Source organism: Osmerus mordax, chromosome 1 (genome assembly GCF_038355195.1).
Source record: "Osmerus mordax isolate fOsmMor3 chromosome 1, fOsmMor3.pri, whole genome shotgun sequence".
NCBI lineage: Eukaryota > Metazoa > Chordata > Actinopteri > Osmeriformes > Osmeridae > Osmerus > Osmerus mordax.
The window spans coordinates 14353968-14375908 of NC_090050.1; the positions used below are offsets into that span (position 1 = coordinate 14353968).

General features: G+C 40.7%; 3 protein-coding genes across 3 annotated transcripts; 2 read left to right on the plus strand and 1 right to left on the minus strand.

Moving 5' to 3' along the window:
• Window positions 1-1815: 1815 nt before the first annotated feature.
• Window positions 1816-9561, plus strand: LOC136951825 (metabotropic glutamate receptor 6-like). The gene is made up of 11 exons (XM_067246475.1): window positions 1816-1859; window positions 4395-4611; window positions 4918-5053; window positions 5152-5306; window positions 5460-5600; window positions 5745-5945; window positions 6674-6813; window positions 6929-7552; window positions 7688-7999; window positions 9106-9341; window positions 9463-9561. The coding sequence occupies exons 1-11, from the start codon at window positions 1830-1832 to the stop codon at window positions 9464-9466; spliced, it is 2196 nt and encodes a 731-aa protein (XP_067102576.1). The 5' UTR covers window positions 1816-1829; the 3' UTR covers window positions 9467-9561.
• A 1228-nt stretch (window positions 9562-10789) lies between these two features.
• Window positions 10790-14639, minus strand: traip (TRAF-interacting protein). The gene is made up of 16 exons (XM_067246593.1): window positions 14540-14639; window positions 14227-14339; window positions 14029-14086; window positions 13752-13838; window positions 13569-13608; window positions 13300-13427; window positions 13092-13186; window positions 12746-12859; window positions 12544-12631; window positions 12304-12393; window positions 12107-12195; window positions 11862-12011; window positions 11719-11764; window positions 11502-11600; window positions 11276-11326; window positions 10790-11072 (listed from the first exon to the last, which is right to left on the minus strand). Exons 2-16 carry the CDS (start codon window positions 14322-14324, stop codon window positions 10962-10964), a joined length of 1344 nt encoding a protein of 447 aa, XP_067102694.1. The 5' UTR covers window positions 14325-14339; window positions 14540-14639; the 3' UTR covers window positions 10790-10961.
• Window positions 14640-15051: 412 nt separating this feature from the next.
• On the plus strand, window positions 15052-19945 carry mon1a (MON1 secretory trafficking family member A). Its single transcript, XM_067238063.1, has 6 exons — window positions 15052-15099; window positions 15455-15612; window positions 16638-17057; window positions 17181-17946; window positions 18070-18217; window positions 18966-19945. The coding sequence occupies exons 2-6, from the start codon at window positions 15483-15485 to the stop codon at window positions 19104-19106; spliced, it is 1605 nt and encodes a 534-aa protein (XP_067094164.1). The 5' UTR covers window positions 15052-15099; window positions 15455-15482; the 3' UTR covers window positions 19107-19945.
• The last annotated feature ends 1996 nt before the right edge of the window (window positions 19946-21941 follow it).

The following is a 21941-nucleotide window of genomic DNA, read 5'->3' on the forward strand; positions in this document are numbered from 1 at the left end:
ATGATGCTGTACTCTAAAGCCTCAAAAGCCAGCATTTTCGATTTGTTTTTGTAAATTAAAACTATTTTTTTCTCACTCTATTGTAATATACATATTTTGTGAAAGGACTGAGAGTATCTGACCTGACAGTGGATGGACTTTTTGCTCCTGAATCAAACTAATGGCCCTTCAAAACATCATATATTGAATATGGGAAGAGGTCTGTTCCGGAATGCTCACGTAAGTGAGCAAAGCAAGACCAGTCACCATGGAATGATCAGGTAATGACAGTTCCCATACTTCTGCAATGCATCATGTATGCAGCCACATCATTGTCAGTGTGGTAGCTATATTTAAAGTAATGCATGTACACCTTGGACCTTGGATTTTAAAGATAATATTACATTCATTTATAAAATGTCTTTAGCAGCAGGATTAAAGTTTGTGTTTTTATCATGTTGGTGTATTTGCAGTTGAAGAATAATAATGTTAAAATATGGGTATATGTGAAGGTAGTTATAGTAGTAGTGATTTTTGTGTCATCATAGAGAAAGTATGTTTGCTGTAAAGTAGCTGTTTGTTTTTCTTTGTTTCTTATATTTTGTTATTCACAATCAATACCGTAGACTGAAAAATTGGCACTTGATTGTATGGTTGCCATACAATGTGTAATGCGTAAATTACAGATACATGCTAGATGGCTACTATTCAGAGTTGAGACTAAGTCATTGTTGTCATGTTCAAGTCTTTACCTCAGAGTCTACTGCAGAGTCAGTTAAATAGCAGCATAAGTCAAGTCAAGTGCAAGCATATCAATTCCAACCAATGTAATGAGTTATGTCCTGAGCTTTCCTTTTGTGAAAAAAGTTTGCCAGTCGCCATTAACTAATTAACTTCATCAGTTTTTTTATATGTGTTTTTAGAATACTCACAAGGAAGTGCTAACCATTGTATTCAACCTGATTTTCTGTTGACAAATGCAGTTCTGCATTGTCTTTCTTTTCAATGCTGTACCTAAGTTAAGATCCTGACTGCAGAGCAGTGTCTACCTGAATAAGAAATAATATAAAATGTACATTACCAAAGCATTTAGTGTGGCTATATTAGTTTTCAAATCATCGTGATCAAGTCACAGAGCCAGATGGAACACCACTGATCTGCTGCAAAGGAATAGACTACTTTGAGGTTTTCATGTACTTCACTGTATAACCTCTCACCCATCCTTCCTTCATATTAGTTGAGACTATGGTAAAATAAAACTCCTGACTTAACACTTGTTCCCATTCCCCTCCAATTGATTCTAAGGGGCCTGGTGCTTTCACCCTGAACACAGGAACTTTGTGGCCGTCATCATGACATCGCAGTGCCACACGTCTCAACTTCTTACATTATCTGGTCATTCAACAACATGGCTCAAGTTGCTATGGATGCTGGTCCAGGGTCTTAGTCCAGGGTCATGGGCACAGCAGGGGACCCAGCCCCACTCCATCAAGATTGAGGGGGACATCACCCTGGGTGGACTGTTCCCAGTGCACTCACGGGGCCCTGCTGGTGTGCCATGTGGGGAGATCAAGAGGGAGAAAGGGATCCACCGTATGGAGGCCATGCTGTATGCCCTGGACCAGATCAACAGTGATCCTGACCTGCTGCCCAACATCACACTGGGGGCCAGGATCCTGGACACCTGCTCCAGGGACACCTACGCCCTGGAGCAGTCTCTTACCTTTGTCCAGGCCCTCATCCAGAAGGACAACTCAGATGTGCGCTGCTCCAATGGTGAGCCACCCATCATCGCCAAGCCAGAGAGAGTGGTCGGAGTGATCGGGGCTTCCGGCAGCTCTGTGTCAATCATGGTGGCTAATGTACTAAGACTCTTTTCGGTGAGAATTCTCTATCATTCGTCTTTATACATCAGTACCTTTACCCAGCCAATGCATGATCGCATAGACAACAATACATTCTGTTAGTCATCTGATCATGCTTCTGAATTTTATAGTGGCTGATACACATTTGTTTTAAGGTCTGTGCTGGAATTTCTGCTGTTGAAACTTAAAATCTAACTTATGCATGGTCCAGGAGGGGAACAAAGTGCTGCTATCGGACATGTTAAGGGTTAATTTGCTGCTGTTTTGGAGTAATAATTATTGTAAAGCAATGCAAAGGAATGAAAGAAAAAGTATTGATTCATTATGAAAGGAGAGAACACTGTTGAAGTATTTAAGAGTAAGAGAGAGAGATGGAACTGTCAAAAGCAATATTTTGTGGGGTAAAATTGCATAGAAAACATAAATTTTATCGTTCAAATTGCTTTACTTTTTGTCCATTGACGTGAAGCAAATTACATGCTATCAGGAGTATCATTATACTATTGAATCCATTATGAATGGCTCTATACACAGCTAGTTAATCCTTGTCATTTGCTGAGTGTGTTTATTGAATGCATTGTGGATTGTTTAGAAATGATTGACCTGTGATAATTGATTGCACTGCTCATCACAGTGATGGGACACAGAGTCCGTCTAAATCCCATAGAACGCCACATAATCAGTGACTTAGTGACATGACCTACAACTGTAGTAATCTAGATATGATGAAGATCGATATTCTTAACTATGTCCAATCTGCCGTCTCTGATCCCACAAAGTCAGCTCCCTGTCTTTATTTTTCTGCCTCTCACTTGTTGAGGCATTCTTTATACAGGGTCAGGCTATTAGCCGGCCAAGGAGTCAGCTTGTGTATGGAGGCAGATGTTAACTACAGAATTATAGATTCCATCTTCCATTAAGCCCCTCTCAGCAGCTCAGGACCCTAGGGCTGAAAATGGAGCATCAGGCCAGAGAAATGACATCGGTTCTAGGATATCAACACATTTTAACCAGTGTATAACAGATTTGACTAAATGCTGGGTTTCTTCAGTCCATATGTGCTTTTCTGATGTATGGATGCTTAGAATTCTGGTCTGATGCCCACTTGATGGCCCATCCTTTCATTTACCTTTATGTTGGAGCTCAGGGAAGAACACAAATTAAAGTCAAACATAGCTACCATTGCTAAAACAAGCTACATGAAGAAATGCATCATGCAGTGTAGCACCCTCAGAGCAACAGTTGCCTGAGTATGTATCCTTCTGATCTTTGCATTGTCGTCTGAATTCAATGTTTACACAGTAAGAAATGTGTCTTTGTAATAGTATTTACAGCAAAAATGAGTAACTATAGGCATGGTTAAATGGTTATGAAAAGTACCTGTAGAAGATCTTACTTGAACTCATAAACTTCACTCAATTACTAGTTGATTTGGTAGTATTAGGTTTCAGGATTTGTTGGAATAAAATATTATGGCAAAATTCTTATAGAGGTAAAAAAAATAATGTCCTGTACAACATCATTAATCAATGACATTGGATGTAGATTCATATTTTATACGTATTTAAAATACCACTCATACACATTAGAGAGTCTGCCTGGTACAAAAGAAGGGATTTAAGAATATGTGTTTGGTCTTTTATAGGGGATTGAAGATTAATGAATGGACACTTCTGATAGTTGAACCATTTGTGTCCAGACATTTGGAATTGATAGGTATCAATTAGTTTAAATAACTTAAGTATGTTACTGCTTTGACATAATTGTGTTTGACTTTCCCATGGGACCATCATTTGACCTGTGATGTAGCATGCAGGTCTGATGGTTTGGTGTGCAGATGACAGGGTTGAATTAAAGCAGCAAATCTGTCCCACATGTGGCCATCAAAATTAAATATATTGTATGGCTTACAGCTGAGAAATGGTAACCTTCCTCTGGGCTCTTGATCTATGTCTCTCTCTCTGTGCTTAACATAATTTGACTAAAACCCTTATAATCCTTCCAGATAATCTGTGAAATGGTTCTCTCCCCTCTCTCCTTCCCCCTTCACAACCCCTTGTGTCTACCTTTCTCTCCTCGTCCCTCTAAAGAACCTCTCATTAAGCCATGTGCGGGCATTAGCAGGGTCAAAGTCGATCCTACTGACATAAACTGTATCATTAAGGAAGTAGAACACCAGTAAATTAATCTTCTCATCCATCTCATTTTTTTCTAAACAAATGCTTTTACTGCAGTGGCTCGTGCCATCTGTATTTCTGCATGACGTTTGCTGCATTGCCAACCAGTAGGTAAAGCTCTGGATTCCACCCTGTAGAAACAACTCTTTCCCAGTGGATTAATAGTGCCTTCACTCTGCAAGGGATTTTGGCACCTTCCATGATTGTGCAGTTTTGGGAACAAAACGCTTAACAAGTTGTCATATAGAGAGGTATTACGTCATAGGTTTACAAACTCTGTAGGTTTTTGTTCTGACAGTTTGATGAATCATGTTTAGAATCCCGTTTTTGACTTCCGTTTAACTTTGAATTTGTCATGGTTTGTTTCTTCCAGGTCCCCCAGATCAGTTATGCCTCCACTGCGCCTGAGCTGAGTGACAATAGCCGTTATGAGTTCTTCTCCCGTGTAGTGCCTCCAGACTCTTACCAGGCTCAGGCCATGGTGGACATTGTCAAGGCCATGGGCTGGAACTACGTGTCCACATTGGCCTCCGAGGGAAACTATGGAGAGAGCGGAGTTGATGCCTTCCTCCAGATATCTCGAGAGGCAGGTTTGTACTGAGTTAGTTGTTAGAGTTTTACGTGGTAATAATTACGACTTAGTCTCAGTCATTACTCTGTCATTACAGTCAGACTGGAAAAAAGCAGTCTGGCAAATGTAGATTATTCCACTGAGACTACCAACTGTTGTCTAAAACAGATTGCATTAATCTAATATTATTGACCTGGGAATAGCAATCTCCTTAGTATGCAAGTGTGTATTCAGGTCTCGTCAGATACACTCTTCAACATCCATGCTTCTAGCTAAATTAAGTAGGAACTGCCTTAAAGGTGTGTATTCTGCATGTGTTATGTAGGAGGGCTGTGCATTGCTCAATCCATTAAGATTCCCAGAGAGCCCAAACCAGGAGAGTTTGACAAAATTATCAAGAGGATGATGGAGACATCTAATGCTCGTGGTGTCATAATTTTCGCAAATGAGGATGATATCAAGTAAGTAACCTATTTATATCAATAAACATCGATATAATTCAACCATGACACCCACAGTAATGCTAAGTGGAAAAACAAATTGGTGGTTCTTCTTACAGACGGGTCTTAGAGGCAGCAAAAAAGGCCAATCTGACAGGTCATTTCCTGTTTGTGGGCTCGGATAGTTGGGGGGCAAAGAGCTCTCCCATCCTGGACCAAGAGGATGTGGCTGAGGGAGCTGTCACCATTCTCCCTAAAAGAGCCTCCATTGATGGTATGCATTTACCAATTAATGTGAACTATTTATTAAACACTTAAAAGATAGACACCAGACTGATGTACTTTTTTGTTTCGTAATATCATGATTAAGACAATATGTTCATTTTTATAAAAATAATTCAAATACTGTGTCACTGTCTCACCTCAGGGTTCGATCAGTACTTTTCCTCAAGATCTCTAGAAAACAACAGAAGGAACATCTGGTTTGCCGAATTCTGGGAGGATGATTTCAAATGTAAACTGACTCGACCAGGTATCAAGTATGACACTGGGAAAAGAAAATGTACAGGTAAGAACAGTGGTCATCTTTTAGACATTACAAACGTATGTGTAGATCACTGATATAGATTTTCTTTCAAGCTGCTCTTGTGTTTCCACCTGTATCACAAACTACCTATTCTACCATGTCTCCTACCCTCTCTTCATCATTCAGGTGAGGAAAGAATCAGTCGAGACTCTCAGTACGAGCAGGAGGGGAAGGTGCAGTTTGTGATTGACGCGGTGTACGCCATGGCCCACGCCTTGCACAGCATGCACATTGACCTCTGCCCTGGCTACATGGGCGTATGTGAAAAGATGGACCCAGTAGAAGGAAGAATGCTGCTCCAGTACATACGCTCAGTCAGCTTCAATGGTAGGGTGGAATTGACACTGTGGACACATACATTTGACTTGCAGTTGGAGTAGTTCACGTTCGCATTGGTAAACAACCGCAAACCAGTTTTACAAAAGCCTCTTCATGGTTTGGTGAGAGGATAAGGGAAAGTAGGTCAGTTTGAAGACTGCACTCTGCATTAGCTGTGGGATCTCTGCTAATGTACCAAGACACAGTACACAGCAACACAACTCTTCAATGCACTTTACCTCCCCAGGGTTGCATCCTCTCTCCATACACAAAGCTCGCTCTCTTTTCATCCTCATCTTTCATAAAAACCCATTTTCCCGTCACTAGTTTGAGTTCAAGAAGCTTTCTATGAAAAGCATTAGCTATTTACTGTTCCCTCTTGGTGGGTGACCTAGACCTGTATGGGCGTTCTTTCTGATTGAAATGCCTGAAGGGACCAGGAATGAACAAACCAGAGAGTATAGAAAGCCTGTGTTCCTGTACAAAGAGGAAGCCTTAGTAAGAAGCAGCCTGTTAGCCTTGACTTGATTGCATAAGACCACACAGGAAACCCATGGTTGATTGTTTTTGCATGCCTCTCCCAAGTAAGATGTGCTGTACACATCTACTCAGAGAAGGCAGTTCACAATACATTGCACCCATATTACCTTTTCTATATCAATCCTTCAGTAAAAAAAAAAAAACTTTACTTGCTTGTTTCATCACTGCACTGAAAGGCTTGCTCATTTGTCCAACAGGCAGTGCAGGAACTGGGGTCATGTTCAATGAGAATGGGGATGCTCCTGGACGTTACGATATATTCCAATATCAACTCTCCAACACCACCAACCCTGGTTATAGGGTCATTGGCCAATGGACCAATCATCTCCGACTCAATGTAAATATTTGTATTTGATGATGTCCGACGCATTGTAATGTGAACTCTATCGGTACTGTTATTGGTCTGAACATTGTGCTTATTGAGTTAATGAGTGAACTGTGATGCACCCCAGGCAGAGGAGATGCAGTGGTCGGGAGGGGACCGTCAGATCCCTGACTCTGTATGTAGTTTCCCCTGTGAACCTGGAGAGAGGAAGAAGATGGTGAAAGGAGTGCCCTGCTGCTGGCACTGCGAGCTGTGTGACGGCTACCAGTACCAGCTGGACGAGTTAAACTGTGACTCCTGCCCCTTCGACATGAGGCCACTGAAGAACCGCACAGGCTGCCGACAAACGCCCATTATCAAGCTGGAGTGGAGTTCCCCCTGGGCCATCATCCCCGTGTTCCTGGCTATCCTTGGCATCCTGGCCACCTCTGGAGTCATCATCACCTTTATCCGCTTCAACGACACCCCCATCGTCCGCGCCTCTGGCCGGGAGCTGAGCTACGTGCTGCTGACGGGCATCTTCCTCATCTATCTCATCACGTTCCTGATGATCGCCGAGCCTGGTGTGGCGGTGTGTGCCTTCCGCAGGCTGCTGCTGGGACTGGGCATGTGCATCAGCTACTCGGCCATGCTCACCAAGACCAATCGTATCTATCGCATCTTTGAGCAGGGCAAGAAGTCTGTCTCGCCCCCACAGTTCATCAGCCCCACGTCTCAGCTGATCATCACCTTCATCCTCATCTCGTTGCAGGTGAGTGGGGTTCTGTCGCTTCCAGGCCTCTCGCTGAACAGAACCCGTGCCCGCATGTTATACTCAAGGTTTCATGGCTTGATGAAAGGCAGTTAGCTAATGGTTGCTCATGAGCTTCATCTTCTGTCTGTTAAGGTTCTTGGAGTGTTCATCTGGTTTGCCGTGGATCCCCCACACAGCATTATAGACTATGAAGAGCAGAGACCACCCAATCCAGAGTTTGCCAGAGGGGTCTTAAAGTGTGACATGTCCGACCTGTCCCTGATCTGCTGCCTGCTCTACAGTATCGTGCTGATGGTGACCTGCACAGTTTATGCCATCAAGAGCAGAGGAGTACCAGAGACCTTCAATGAGGCCAAGCCCATTGGCTTCACCATGTACACCACCTGTATCATCTGGCTGGCTTTTGTGCCTATCTTCTTTGGCACAGCACAATCTACTGAGAAGGTTTGGCACTCACTCATGCTGACCAATTCAAATAAGATAAAAGGAAACAAGTACATTTCAGATTCTTTATTTTGTGTAGAAGAACAAATGTGGAAATGTCATTTCAAATGTGCGACAGTGTACGGTATGTCACATCATGTTTGCTTGATGGGGCAGTCACATAATGTATCCCCTTCACTGAATGGCACAGGTCACTTTAGCTTGTGGGTCATTTCTTAACTAACAAAGCAGTGGAACAGGGAGAATATTTTAAACATTGAATTATATTCTGACTCATAGAAATGTATTTGGAATCATTCAGGCTGAAATGATCCAGCCCCCTGGTGCTTTTTGATTCTTTCACCTCTCCAGATGGGAAATAAATGAATCAAAGAGGGGAGGATGGAAAAGAGGTCAAATGAACTAAGGGACAGCAGTAGTTTCTGTCTGATCAAATCATTCGTTATATTCTATTTTATACACACAAATTATTATTATTAAGCAACTCTTAACTTTGATTTGTCAGATCACATTAATGTTAAATGTAACTGTCATGTGTCATAAGTTGAGTTACAAGACATGCAGATGTGGAGTCTTTGAGTTGGAAATTATTTTGAATTCACATTCAATTGTTTACTTAAACTGTATACAAGAGGATGAAGATTGAATTCCTGCTACTTGGGATAATGGACAATGTGAAGCATAGTATAGTACACTAGCTCCTATCTGTGTTTAATGTATGATAAAGATGATACATTTTCTGACCAATGCACAGCACGGTTCCACCTATTCTTTTCTAAACTGAAAAACATCCTGGGATCAGTGACTTTAGTAAAGAACACTGAAAGTGTTCTGTGGTTATCCATGTGTGACCATTAAGATGTCTAACAGACATCCAAGAATAGCACACTCAAGGTCATAAATAATTAATCCTGAACATTAAACATACCCATACCCTAACCTTATTCTATATACCAGAGATATTTCATCACTCATTTTTTGATGCCCTACATGAGACCAACCTCATCGATTGTTGATTGAACTGATAATGATGTGAGGCAATTCTCTGAGGTATAGATATGTATAACCCTATATAAAAAGCACGGGTTGTTTTCATTCTGATGCAGATGTTCATCCAGACCACCACCCTGACGGTGTCCATGAGCCTTAGTGCCACCGTGTCCTTGGGCATGCTCTACATCCCCAAAGCATACGTCATCATCTTCCACCCTGAGCAGAATGTGCAGAAACGCAAGCGCAGCTTCAAGGCTGTAGCGCAGGCCGCCACAGTGTCCACCCACCTGTCTCAGAAGTCCAACGACAAGCCGAACGGAGAGTCTAAAATAGAGCCTGACAGATCACAGTGAGTAAAGCTGAGGAGAGGTCCATGCACACAACCTGGGTTTGTTGGGATGTATTTTAAATAGATGGTTACATTTGGATTATAGCGTTATTGATCTTCTATCTGTCTTCAATCACTTCAGATAACCTTGGGGTCAGGAGGACTCAACATCCAGACACCTAAGATGATGGAGAAGTGGTTTCTTTGCCAATTGTTTTTACAGAGAATTGTCTCTCATACAGAGAATACCATATTTTCCAAACAGTGGGCAGCACAAGAGCTGTGCATTAACACAAGCATTTTTTCTGTCAACGTCACTGGTGATCTGATTTGATGAACGTCTTCATGAACCTCTACACACTGAACTCAAATGCTCCATCATCCTGAACAGACTGCTTGGAACATGTTAGACAGCTTTGCTTGGATTGTAACAATCACATAATGCAATTTTGTGCAAGGACAATTACAAATGGTCATTGAAATAATTACCTTTACCCTTCTGGAAGATGTTTAGTGGAATCTCTTATGGATGCAATTACAATTTTGTGTCTAGTATATTATGTATGTCAAACAGCACTGCATGGTTTTGTCTATGTTGTGTGTATTGGCAATACTGTTATTTTTTACTGATTACATTGGGGGAAACTAGTTTTTCTATTCTACTGTGGTAATTAATGGATAATTGAATACAGTTCTGACAATGCTAACAACTGACAACACTCTAAACAGGATACAAGTGATCACAAGTAGGATACAGTGTTCCCTAAAGCTTCCCAATCAGAACTACTATGGGCAACAATGCATGGCATTTCCTCATATTGTTTATAATAATGTCTTTAGAGTGTGGCTTAGAAGGTAGATAACTTCCCAAAGGAAGACAAACTCCTTAAAAAGTAAAAAGTCAAATTAATTTGCCATATTACTTTGTGATTTTAAATATATGGACATTTCATTTTGTCCCACGATTAAAATACAAAATTTTTATTAAGTAACTTTCATGAAAGATTTAAACCCAGTTTTGTTTAGTCCTTACCTACGGAGGTTAAGGGGAGGGATTACAATATATTTTAATTGTGGAGGTAGATCACTTCAAAACACTTGTTTGCTGTTTATTTTATATATTTTGTTTTGCCATTAAATGTAACTCAGGTTTTCAGAAAGTGTGTATGAAACTAAATTATTGTTATGACTGACATTATGAAAAAATGTACCTTCACGTGATGTACACTACATAGAGTACAGCTTGATGAGGTCTTTGCTTTTATCCTGTGAAACATTTATGCAAACATTGCCCTCTGCAGGAGAAAAACTGCACAGGCACCAGATGACCTGCACTGTGCAAATTGTTAAAGAAGGTTTACAGCTTTACATGTATGACCAACAACAAACTACAAAGATTAGAAAACATAGTTTATTTAACATAAAAAATAGCAATTTCAAAATAGAAGTATATCTACAAAAACATTTCATCAAATAGAGAGGCAGGTGTACTAATATAATCAACATGATAATGCTGATAGTCCCTTTTGAACACCATGTAAAGTCAGATTTCTCGCTTCAGTTAGTAAATGTTTCAGAGGCATTCAGTTCAGAAGCAATGATATTTCGCAAACTGAGAACAGAATATAGACTAGTCAGGGTTCATTCCAGGAAACTGTCTAGGGTCAGGCAGCTGGGGAGCTTGGGAGGAGCGGGACGGGACACCTTCTTTCTTTTGCCCTTCATGAGTGGACGGATCTCTGACAAAGGAGACTGATGTAGAGCAGAGCATTAAGGAATTACAATAGCACGTATACAAATGATGATCGGAATAGTTTTCTGTCCTGCTATAACCCGTTACAGCCTGATGTAGTCACTGTGTCATTAACCTGTCGCTAGATGTGTAAAAATTTAATCACTAGCACTAGTATACTGGAAATACCCTTTAAAAGTTACATTATTGGGTAAAAGGATACAGGTTGAATGAACTTAGTCCGTCCACCCAGACCATCATAGCCACTCCTCACCTGAAACAGAATTGTATCACAGAAGAAGGTTCAAAACAGGCAATTGAAAGAAAAAATAACAACTACTGTTCTTGTGAGAGTGGGGCCATAGCACAGACATGATAAGTAGGAGTGTATGATTATAGGGATGGTGAGAACAGTAAAAGGAACAATCCTCTGGTTGTGTGATACATACCACTCCTTGTCTACTCCTCTGAGGATCTAACATGCTGCCAAACATCTTCTTCCTGAAGAGGAGTGAGTTCCGGAAGAATGGATCCTCTTCGTCTCTAACCTGAGTAGAACACCCAATACCCCAGCTGATGTATTGCATGTCCACACATCTACATAAAATGTACTTTGAACATTTGAGAATTGATCAAAAATCTGTTGGTGGAAATATATGACCTTACCTTGCTTCCAGAAGAGCTACTTTCACACTGTTTGGAAGATAAAGACCTGTAAAACAACACAATTGAACCGTATCAGATTTATCAAACTTATTTAGGCACAAAGTATGACTATGACTTTTGTATTCCCATGACACACTACTCACACTCCAGGGTCCAGGCGCATCTTTTTGGATGGGACCTGTACTGGCCTCACGGCCTCAGGGGTGGTAATGTCAAAGGTCATGTTTAGGTCAATGTCCTCACAGTTGGCAGGCTGGTGAAGATAGGGCTGTCTAAGCTCCATCGGAGCAGGGCTGAAAGACATTCAAATGTGATTTTTACACAGACATCTAGACATGTATGTACTTAACACGTTGTGGCATGAGGATATTCCAGAGATGCAGCAAACCTCTCAAAGACGAGACGGCTCAGGGCTTCATTTGTGCGAGTGGGTGTGCTCAGCGTCTTTTGAAGAATTTCCACTTTCTTTTTTAGACTCTGTCCAACGATTAAAATAAACAGCAAATAAAACATATCATCTTTTGCATTATGCTGATATTCACTCAGTTTTTATATAAAAAATATAAATGCAGCAGAATGCCTTACACTGATCTCTTTGTCAGCCCCTGTTAGGTCATTCTGAACAGCCTTCATATCCTCCTTGGTACGGTTCATTTCCATAGTAGCTTTTTGTAACTGCAGATACATGAAACACTATTCATCCAAGACTACTCAAGACACACAAATTACATTTGTTTACAGTAAATTGCATAGACAACTGTAGGTCAACAACAATATAGAGATTTTCTTGTAAAAATAGGCAATTTCTACATTTCTTATCGGTACCTTGTTGTTTGAGGTAAAAACCTCTCGTTTGAGTTTTTCACACATTTCATTTGAAGATCTGAGGCTCCCTTTCAGGTTGTCATACTCCCTGACGTGAGTTAACAGAAAACAGGCAATGGATCATTAGAAATACGGCAGGTCCTGTGTACAGTATTACTACGTGATCTCATTTGCTGGCTGAGGGTGAGATGGAGGTCCTTACTTCTTGAGAGAGATGCAGTAGATGGAGAGCTGTTCCACAGCAGCCTGGCCCACACCCATGTCTGTGATCATAGATTCTACCTCGGCTCTCTGGCCTTGCAATAACACATCAAGACTAAAGAGAGGTCAGACAGATTATGTTAGTAGAGCACCAGGATTATTCTACATTCATTTGAACAACCAGTTCAAAATCAGCCTGATTTGATTCTAGAGTAAACTGGGGTATTATCAAATCTGGATAATTATGATACAAGTAAAAAGTTATTCACCATATAACTGTGTCATTGTACATAGAGAGCAGTGTGCCTGTGCCTCTGTGAATATGTGTTTATTATATGATACTGTACTTCTCATAAGTTTTCATTTTGGTCATGAGTCTGCGAGCTTCCTCCTTGGCAGCCTGCGTTTCTTTGTGCTGGGTTTCCAAGTACTTCATTTGTTTCTGTTTAACACAAGACGCTTGTTGTAAGTATATTTTTGAATGTTTTGCTAAATTACTTTTAGTCACTAATTCACTATGAATTTAGCACACTCAACAAACAGATGGCAATTTACCCTGAGAGCAGAGCAGAGCATCTCTTTTTCTTCAATCTCCTTTCGGACATTATTCAGGTCTTTCTTTTGCTTCTCCACAGTCTCCTTCAGTTTGTTTACCTCTTTACATCTGTCACTCCAGTGAGCCTCTAGGGATCAGACATAGTGGAGTTAATAATTGCTAAACCTCTATATATCTCAGCTAATAAAATAGTTAGGGAAAATGTAATTGCATATCAAACATCACCATAGCCAAAAGTAGAGATTGATTTGTTTGACCATTTACTTACCGTTAGCACTTAACGTAGCTTTCAATCTACTCAGTTCATTCTAAGGAGGAAAATAAAATGACATTTCTGAAAGCCAAGTCAATTTTTGATAGAATATTAAACCGCATACTTAACATTAACAAACACAAGGGTTTATTTAGAAAGTAAATTGTACATACTTAGTACATAGACTTTCAGTATTACCTGTAAGCTCTCTGGATCTATGGATGAGTTCTCTTCTTCTCCACCAATATCGAAGAAGAGCTTATTAATAATGTGTCTTGTGCTAACCTATGGGAGAATAACAATACACAGCAGAATTGCTATTTGGTGGCATCAGTGGTGAAACCATAACTCTTTTTGAGGGATGGCAAGCCACAGACACAACAAGACAGATTAATGATGCTGTGACAGGCAGATTGTTTTGTGAGAGATGTGAGAACAATTTGCATGGAGAATAGATGAGTATAAAGATAGCAACCTGTTTTCTACATTGGGGGCAGGTCTTGTGAGGGGCTGTCTGAAACCACTGTAGAAGACTGAAATCAGATAAAATTAATATATTTACTATATAAATCAAATATGGACATAGGGGTCTATACTCTCAAAATAATGTATTTTACAAATGTGATCATTAAGCAACAGACTGGGGTTAACCTGTGTCTGACACTTAACTTACCAGTCGTAGTGGAAGGTGTGCCCACAATGTATGGCAGCAACATCTCTAGAGTGATCAAAGAAGTCCGAGCAGATGGTGCAGTAGGCTCGAATAGGCATGTTTTAATGGCCAGCCTATACAAATAACATAACAGGTTTATAAAACGATCTAAACATGCACTTGTTGGCAATGCAATTATGTCATACATGTTTTAGTGAAAGCTATTTCTAGAAAGTTTACTAATAAGCCCAACAAAAACCAAAACACAGATACTGTGTATTAGTAGTAGTAGCCTAGCAGGCTTGGGTTTTTTAGGTAAGCGTAGCCTACTTACGAAAATGGCAATTCAGTCGAAAAATTAAGTATAATATGTAGTCCAATCATTTATATTCAGACAACCCATCAGTGTCGAACATTCATCATCTTGCTAGTCATGTTAGTTATATTTAAATAGAATATTTTTGTGTAGTGCAGTGCTGGCGACATAAACTAGATTGCTATATCCATTACGGCGCGCTTGGTTTAAACTAAGAGAGTGCGTTCAAGACTATAAACACGCAACCATATTGTTAAGGGTTTATAACGACGTCTGGTCAGTTATGCAACAGCTCACAGTCGAGAATAATAATATCCTCACAGGTAGTATTTTACGAAAATGATGACACAGTTGCTTTGCTACAGCAATGGCAATTTAGTTAAGGAAATCGTTGGAGAACCAAAGCTTCTAACAGAATAGAACCACAGTTTCAATTTGGCTTTGTAAACACACCCTCATTTCCCACAATTCCACGTGATAGTGGTCCGTAGACGACGTCAAATCACATTTTACCTGCGCTAGCAAAAACACGAGTGAATTATTTTAACACAAAAATACAATTTTCGCAATAATGAAAGGTAACAGTACTGTTTATGAATTTGTACAAATCTAGCTAGCTATGTAATTATATTTAAATGTTTTCAAGCCAAAACTGACTTTAAGAAATGTGATAATGTGAACGTCATGTGAACTGTAGCCTATTGAGAGTAGGCTAGCTAGACTAGCACTAGTAGCGCTACGGTAGCTAGCTTGGCCAGTGGTGTGGTACTCGAAGCCCTAAAGTAGACTTTTTTAGAAAGTGAGTTAATTCGACATTTAACCTATGCAATTTTTTCTTATTCAAAAATGGCTAGCGTTAGCTAACTACTAACGTAAATTGTTGAACTTTGTACCTTATGTTTACAATCTTTGACATGGTGTCAAATGTTACAGGTGAAAGTCCCTGTATTGGCTTGCAGTGATGGCTGGAGAGGTCCACAACAAGGGTGTGGCATGGGATAACTTGAAAGGCTCCCTGACTCCAGTGGACCGTCTCCGTAATGAGAGGTCTGAAAGCCCCACACCGGGCCTGGTGGAGGGGACAGAACCAGGTGAGATTGACATACGTCTGATTGCTAGACATTGCTATATTACATTGTTTGACTGATAATGGATTTGATGACTTGACCAATCGAGAGACTTCCTCCCCTCAACCTTAAAACAGTAGGCTACACTAGTTAGCTGGACTACATAGTTCCGTTTTAAGGATTTGAGCCATGTACAACTGGATACATCCCTTCCAAATATAAGTGGAAACAGACTCAGTTTTATGAACTAATCAAAAACTATCCCACAAGCAAACTATATCTTACAAATAGAATACATCATGCATGGCACAACACGACAGAAACAAATTGATGACACAGTTCACTTAATTCACAGCTTGTTGTAAAAATTCCAAGAAAGACACGCTTCGAATTGCCAAAGCAGTTGCCAGTTACTACATGTTATCATGTGACAAGTGTTCCGTGCAGCCACTTCTACACAGCTTTAGCCAAGAATCCACCGTGAATAGGGTTCTTGATGAACAAACCATCAGTGTTCTTGTTGGCAGTAAGTGTGCAGAAATGTGCACAATGTATTCTTAGCTGGATTTAAAACAATTGGTAAGGGATGGTATTTTAACAGAGGCCTTTGTTTGATTTGCTCTGCTAGAATGTGCTTCTTGCTGGGTAAGTGTGAGTTGTAAGAATGTTTAGGCTAATGATTATGATATGCTTTGGAGAAAACATGGTATTAATGTGACAAAGTGAACGACAAATGTCATTATTAGTTTCAAACTCATGGCATAGTTAAGTGATACAATGTATTCATTTAAACAGACACTTTTATTTAAAGTAATGTACAAAGAAGGATTTGAACCTGGGACCTCTTGATCAGCAGTCAAAAATATCTTGGCTCTGTTCTTTGAAATTTCCCATTGAAGTCAGGATTTTTTTTTTTTACAGTAAGGTTGAATGGATGTGAACAAGACTACATATGTTCCTATTCTAATTAGGCAAAAGTGAAATTACAGTTGATTTCACAGTCAAGTAAAAATAAATAAAAGATCTGTTCAAAATCTGAATCTCCACAGGTGCCGGCCAGCAGAGTGCCATGTTTGTCCATTCCCAGTCATTTGAAGACTTGACTGCTGAAAGTGAGGAGCAGACTGAGACAGAGTTCAATAAAGGCTCCGATCAGGTGGATTTAGGGGAATGTGCAGAGGAGATACAGAGTGGGGTGGCAGGAGAGGATGCTCAGGAGGAGCCCCGTGTGGAGGTGCAGAAGGAACGGAATGAGGAGGGACAACCTGAAAGCAGAATTAAAGAGGAGGATGTGTCAAGCGAGGCATGGCGTAGCCACAGAAAGCATGTGTTTGTGCTGAGCGAAGCTGGTAAACCCATCTACTCGCGCTACGGCACAGAGGAGGCCCTCTCTAGCACCATGGGGGTCATGATGGCACTGGTGTCATTTGTGGAGGCTGGGAAGAACATCATCCGGTCCATCCATGCAGGTAAGAAAAATATGTTGAAATATCAGGGCGGACTCTAAAAGCTTTTCTAAAATGTTTTGGGTTCTAAAAAACAAAATGCTGACCTTTGCCTATTTGTTCTCTCATTCAAATGCGCTTTTCTAGATGGTTACAAAGTGGTGTTCCTTCGTAAGAGTCCTCTGGTTCTGGTGGGTGTATCGCGTACCTGTCAGTCCGACCGAGAGCTGACCCGTGAGTTGCAGTACATCTACTACCAGATAGTCAGCCTGCTCACCCTGACCCAGCTCAACCACATCTTCCAGCATAAACAGAACTACGACCTGCGCCGACTTCTGGCCGGCTCTGAACACCTCACAGATAACCTGCTTCGTCTGCTGGAACGCGACCCAGGCCTGCTCCTCAGCGCTGTAACATGCCTCCCGCTGGCCAGCTCCGTCCGGGATGTTGTGTCCTCCAGCCTGCAGGCCGCCAAAGCCAAGAACCTGGTCTTCTCCATTCTGCTGGCGGGAGACCGCCTGGTCACCTTGGTGCGCAAAAAGGACCAGTTCCTGCACCACATGGACTTGCATTTACTCTTCAACCTGGTGGGATCTTCCACCTCTTTCCGTGAAGGCGAAGGATGGACGCCTATCTGCCTACCAAAGTTCAACACAGCAGGCTTCTTCCACGCCCACATCTCTTACCTAGAGCCGGCATCTGAACTCTGCTTAATCCTGGTCTCCACGGACAGGGAGGACTTCTTTAATTTGTCTGACTGCAAGCGCCGCTTTCTGGAGCGTCTGAGCAAACGCAGTGCCTACCAGACCCTGAAGGAGGCGCTGAAGAGCCCAAGCTACTCAGCAGCCCAGGTCGGCATTCCAGAACTCAGGCACTTTGTTTATAAGTCAAAGAGCTCGGGTCTCTACACCAGGTGAGACAGACAATATTATGACTATTACACGTTTCAGTACTGTAATGCTACTGTCACTAACTCTGGATCAATCACCTCCTTGCTACCAGTTCCACTTATTATTTTCTGTCTCTTTCCCCCCAGCCCTGAGCTCCCCGTGCCATACCAATCTGAGGAGGAGCAGGAGAGGCTGATTGGACTGTACCAGTACCTGCACAGCCGCCTGCACCACCCAACTCGTCCGCTCCGCTCCATCTACCACTGTGGAGAGACTGAAAACTTGTTTGCCTGGGTAAGTCCAATGCTTTGAGGAGGGGACCAGTTTCTCTGGACATTCAATTTACATTCAATGCGGTGTTTCCCCTAGGTTTACAGCTTGGGGGGGGGGGGGGGGGCGGCGACCATGTAGAGACAGAAATGACATGCCGTCGTGTAAATAAGATAAATAACATAAGGCCATTTAGTTTGTTTAATAAAAGAGCAAGCTATACACCTGTTTTATAGGAAAGGTAACCTGAAATGACTTTTTTAGTGATCGGGCGCTATATATATAAAATATATATATATATATATATATATTTTAAAAAAAATTACTTGACCTTCCAGGGGGGGGGGGCAGGGCGGTGCCCCTAATATAATGGTAGGGGAAACACTGCAATGATTTGAGCAAGGCACATTTGCATCAACAGCGTCTACACAGAATAGAATAAAGGATATTTTTCAGTTCAGTGTAATTACATTAATACCCATCTCTTGGTATCTCTATGAGCTGCCACTCTTTCAAACTGATACGACAAACATTGTGCATTTTAATTAGTCTCAGTTGTGGACCACTCGTTGATTCAAATCCAGACAATATGCAAAACGTTGACAATAATTGTGGTTGATTTCCGAATTTAGATATTGATAAAAAAAGGGCTTGATGGATCCATACCTACAGTGTTTCTCAATAACAGGGGCAGGCGATTACATAATGGCTAGTAAAAGATACACATTATTGTCAATGCTCTGACAGTATGTCCAACCTTTCCCTTCCTCAGGTAACAAGTGGCTTTGAACTATACCTCTGCTTCAGTCCATTGGGGACCAAGGTGCTGGCTGTGTCTGCTGTTAATAAGCTTCTGAAGTGGATCAGGAGGGAGGAGGACCGACTCTTTATCCTCAGTCCCTTAACATACTGAGCCTTCACCCAATTGACCTAGTATATGACCTGCTGAAAGAGAAGCCCCACAAAGTAAGGTCTGATTGATGAGACTGGACTGCTGCAACTATGAAGCTTGAGTCATTCTGGTCTGATGCTCAGACTGCAGATAGCAATACAATTAGTGAACTGTAGTCCTTCAGTTAGTAGTCAACAGGATTAAATCCATGATGGTAGGGATGAATGTTAAGTATAAAATCACTGCATTTTTACTGAGATAGATGATCGGTTGCTGCATGATAAAGTAACCATGCAGCAACCATTTGAACTAACAGGAAGAGTCTCATCATTGATGCTACTTCATGTCTCAATTAAAATAGACCTGTCCCTGTTTGGAAACACTTTTAAATTTGTTTTTTTGTTTTTTATCAGTACACTTGAAACAAACAGACGCTGTAATAACAGATTTTTAAAAGAAAATAGTACTTTTCTAAGTGGATTTTATTTTATCATTGTTTTTATATACCAAGATGCCAAAGGTTTTTTTTGGACTGAGCTACAATGTTTCTGATACTGTTCGCACGATTATGTAAATAATAGGAGATTGATCTCCCGTTGACCATTCACTGTGGTCCTTTTTAGCTTAATTGCACTTGTGCACAGTATATTTATAAATGTTCCTGCTAATTCCAGTCTTTTTATTATCTGAATAGTGATGTAAAAGCATTCTAATTAAAGACAACAATGATTTTTCTTCTTGTCTTTTGTGTTTTTTTTTTTTAACAAATGGTCTGGTTTGGCAAGCATTTCCATGCTTGAATATTAAGAAATATAGACTCCAAGTAAATGGAGCGTCTTCTCTCACTTTTCATGTCTTACCTAACGACCTTTGAAACTTCTGTTTAGCTAATGGTGCGCTATCTCAGGGCTCTCAAGCCTCACGCATTGGCCGTGAGACTCACGCGTTTCAGCCATTTTTCACGCTCTCACGCAACACCTTGTATCTCTCACGCATTTCAAACATTTCTCACGCTGAAAAGTTAGGGATAACTTGTCCCGCTTTATTCAATTAATGGACGAGGCGCAGGCATACTGAGGGACGATTTCTGCCAAGATGATAGTTATATCGAATTATACAGTTAAATACAAAAAACATCACCAGCACCCCTCATCCCACCCCCCTGTTGCCCGTTTCCCGGAATTTTGGACTCAAAAGCTGACAGGGATGGTGATCTCACGCCAAACCTTTGATAAAACTTGAGAGCCCTGTTATCTTGTAATGAATAGTAATATTAATAAATGATCAATTGTGAAATTGCACGTGTTTTTTCGTCATTTTGAGATTATGTCTGTAGTGGTTACTGCAATAAGACGCACCAGCCCCATCTACAACAGAGACAGCAGCCTATATTGGCAGTGTGGCAAAGGGGAGGAGCATGTAGCCTACGCAAGCTTTACGGACAGTAACAGCAAAATGCATTCTTAAGAGACTCAATGAAGTTCTGTACAAACCAAACTTTACTTGTACTTGACAGTTATTCACATAATAGTTCCCCCGTAAAGAAGGGTCAAATCTGTATCTGAAGTTTACAACCAACCCAACCACTTGATGATGTCGGAGGACACATTGATATTTCTATTCTAGTCACATCGTTCTACAGGTAAGCAAGGAAACTTTAGTTCATGTGGAGTTAACTCCGCGTTTTGGTCAATTTAAATAACATTTATATTAATATAATCGTATTTTTCAAAGAATGCAGTGATAGTTCTTATAGTTCTCCTCGGTGTCAATTTACTAGATTCACTATGTACGCACTCTTCAGTAGGTTTATCTTGGAGGCTGTGAAAAGAAAACACCTTTTACTTCTGTATGAAAGCTTGTAAACTTTTACTTGGCATGAAATTGTGTAAACGGTACGTGGTGGATAAAACAGAGGTCACAAGATAATTTGGGGATTTTTATGCTCCATACATTTTCTTAAATATGCATCACAAGAGTATTATTCTATAAATATCTTTGCTTAAAATGTAACTAATTTGAATTCCTTCAAGAACAAATGCCATTTGTTACTTTTAAATTAGCCAGATCAAATTACAATGCATTGCATGCTCTACCTTTAAATAACAATGGATGGAAACGTATTCAAACCTAGCTTTATTAACCATGAACATGAAGAAAGTCAATCAGTCCTGAATATGTGTACTCATGTCCTGACTGCTTTTAAACGCTAAGCTTGAGTTAGTTTGACATGAAGTTGCAAATGTTAAAAGGTAACATACTGGTGCAGTTCTATGAATTATTAATGTTGTTACCGCATATAGACTACAGTCATTCCTAGTATCATTTCTAATCACTATAGAGTTTGTACATAACTGTACATTTTCAGACTTGTAGCTGTACGTCCTTGAGGACAAGCATAATAAAAATGCATGGCTCAAATTCTCAGACACGTTTTGAGTTGCCACTTCATCTAAAACTTAAGGAAGCACACATAAGTGCACATATATGCCCATCAGTCTGTGTGCATCTTTCACCCTCAAAGGCACGTAGTGGTTGTGACAGGAATGCCAAGTAGAGAAAAGAAGGTGTCTGAGTTCCACCTGCCTGTGAGGTTTCAGTTAATAATTGACCCAAGAACTCAGCTCAACCTGCGATGAATTTAAAGGTGATTTTCATTGCTCACGGCACTGGCACTTTTAGACCATACATCTCAACCTCTGTGTTAAAGACCCTGTGTTTATCTGAGATAAACCACATCATTTGGCCTGCTTTTGTACTTTTTCATGTGGAATTAAACTCTTGGGCTGCAGACCGCACCAATTATACAGTCTAATGCCTCTGTTTGTACATTACAGAGTTTAGGGAGTCCCTTGA

Bases quoted from the DNA above. Each gene is read 5' to 3' on its own strand.
- LOC136951825 (XM_067246475.1), top strand. From the start codon at position 1,830: ATGGTGGCTAATGTACTAAGACTCTTTTCG. The intron at 5,307-5,459 runs GTATGCATTTAC...GTCTCACCTCAG, and splicing joins TAAAAGAGCCTCCATTGATG to GGTTCGATCAGTACTTTTCC. The intron at 5,946-6,673 runs GTAGGGTGGAAT...TTTGTCCAACAG, and splicing joins ACGCTCAGTCAGCTTCAATG to GCAGTGCAGGAACTGGGGTC.
- traip (XM_067246593.1), bottom strand. From the start codon at position 14,324: ATGCCTATTCGAGCCTACTGCACCATCTGCTCGGACTTCTTTGATCAC. The intron at 14,087-14,226 runs GTAAGTTAAGTG...ATCTGATTTCAG, and splicing joins CACACCTTCCACTACGACTG to TCTTCTACAGTGGTTTCAGA. The intron at 13,428-13,568 runs GTAAGTAAATGG...TCTGATCCCTAG, and splicing joins AGCTACGTTAAGTGCTAACG to AGGCTCACTGGAGTGACAGA.
- mon1a (XM_067238063.1), top strand. From the start codon at position 15,483: ATGGCTGGAGAGGTCCACAACAAGGGTGTGGCATGGGATAACTTGAAA. The intron at 15,613-16,637 runs GTGAGATTGACA...GAATCTCCACAG, and splicing joins GGTGGAGGGGACAGAACCAG to GTGCCGGCCAGCAGAGTGCC. The intron at 18,218-18,965 runs GTAAGTCCAATG...TCCCTTCCTCAG, and splicing joins CTGAAAACTTGTTTGCCTGG to GTAACAAGTGGCTTTGAACT.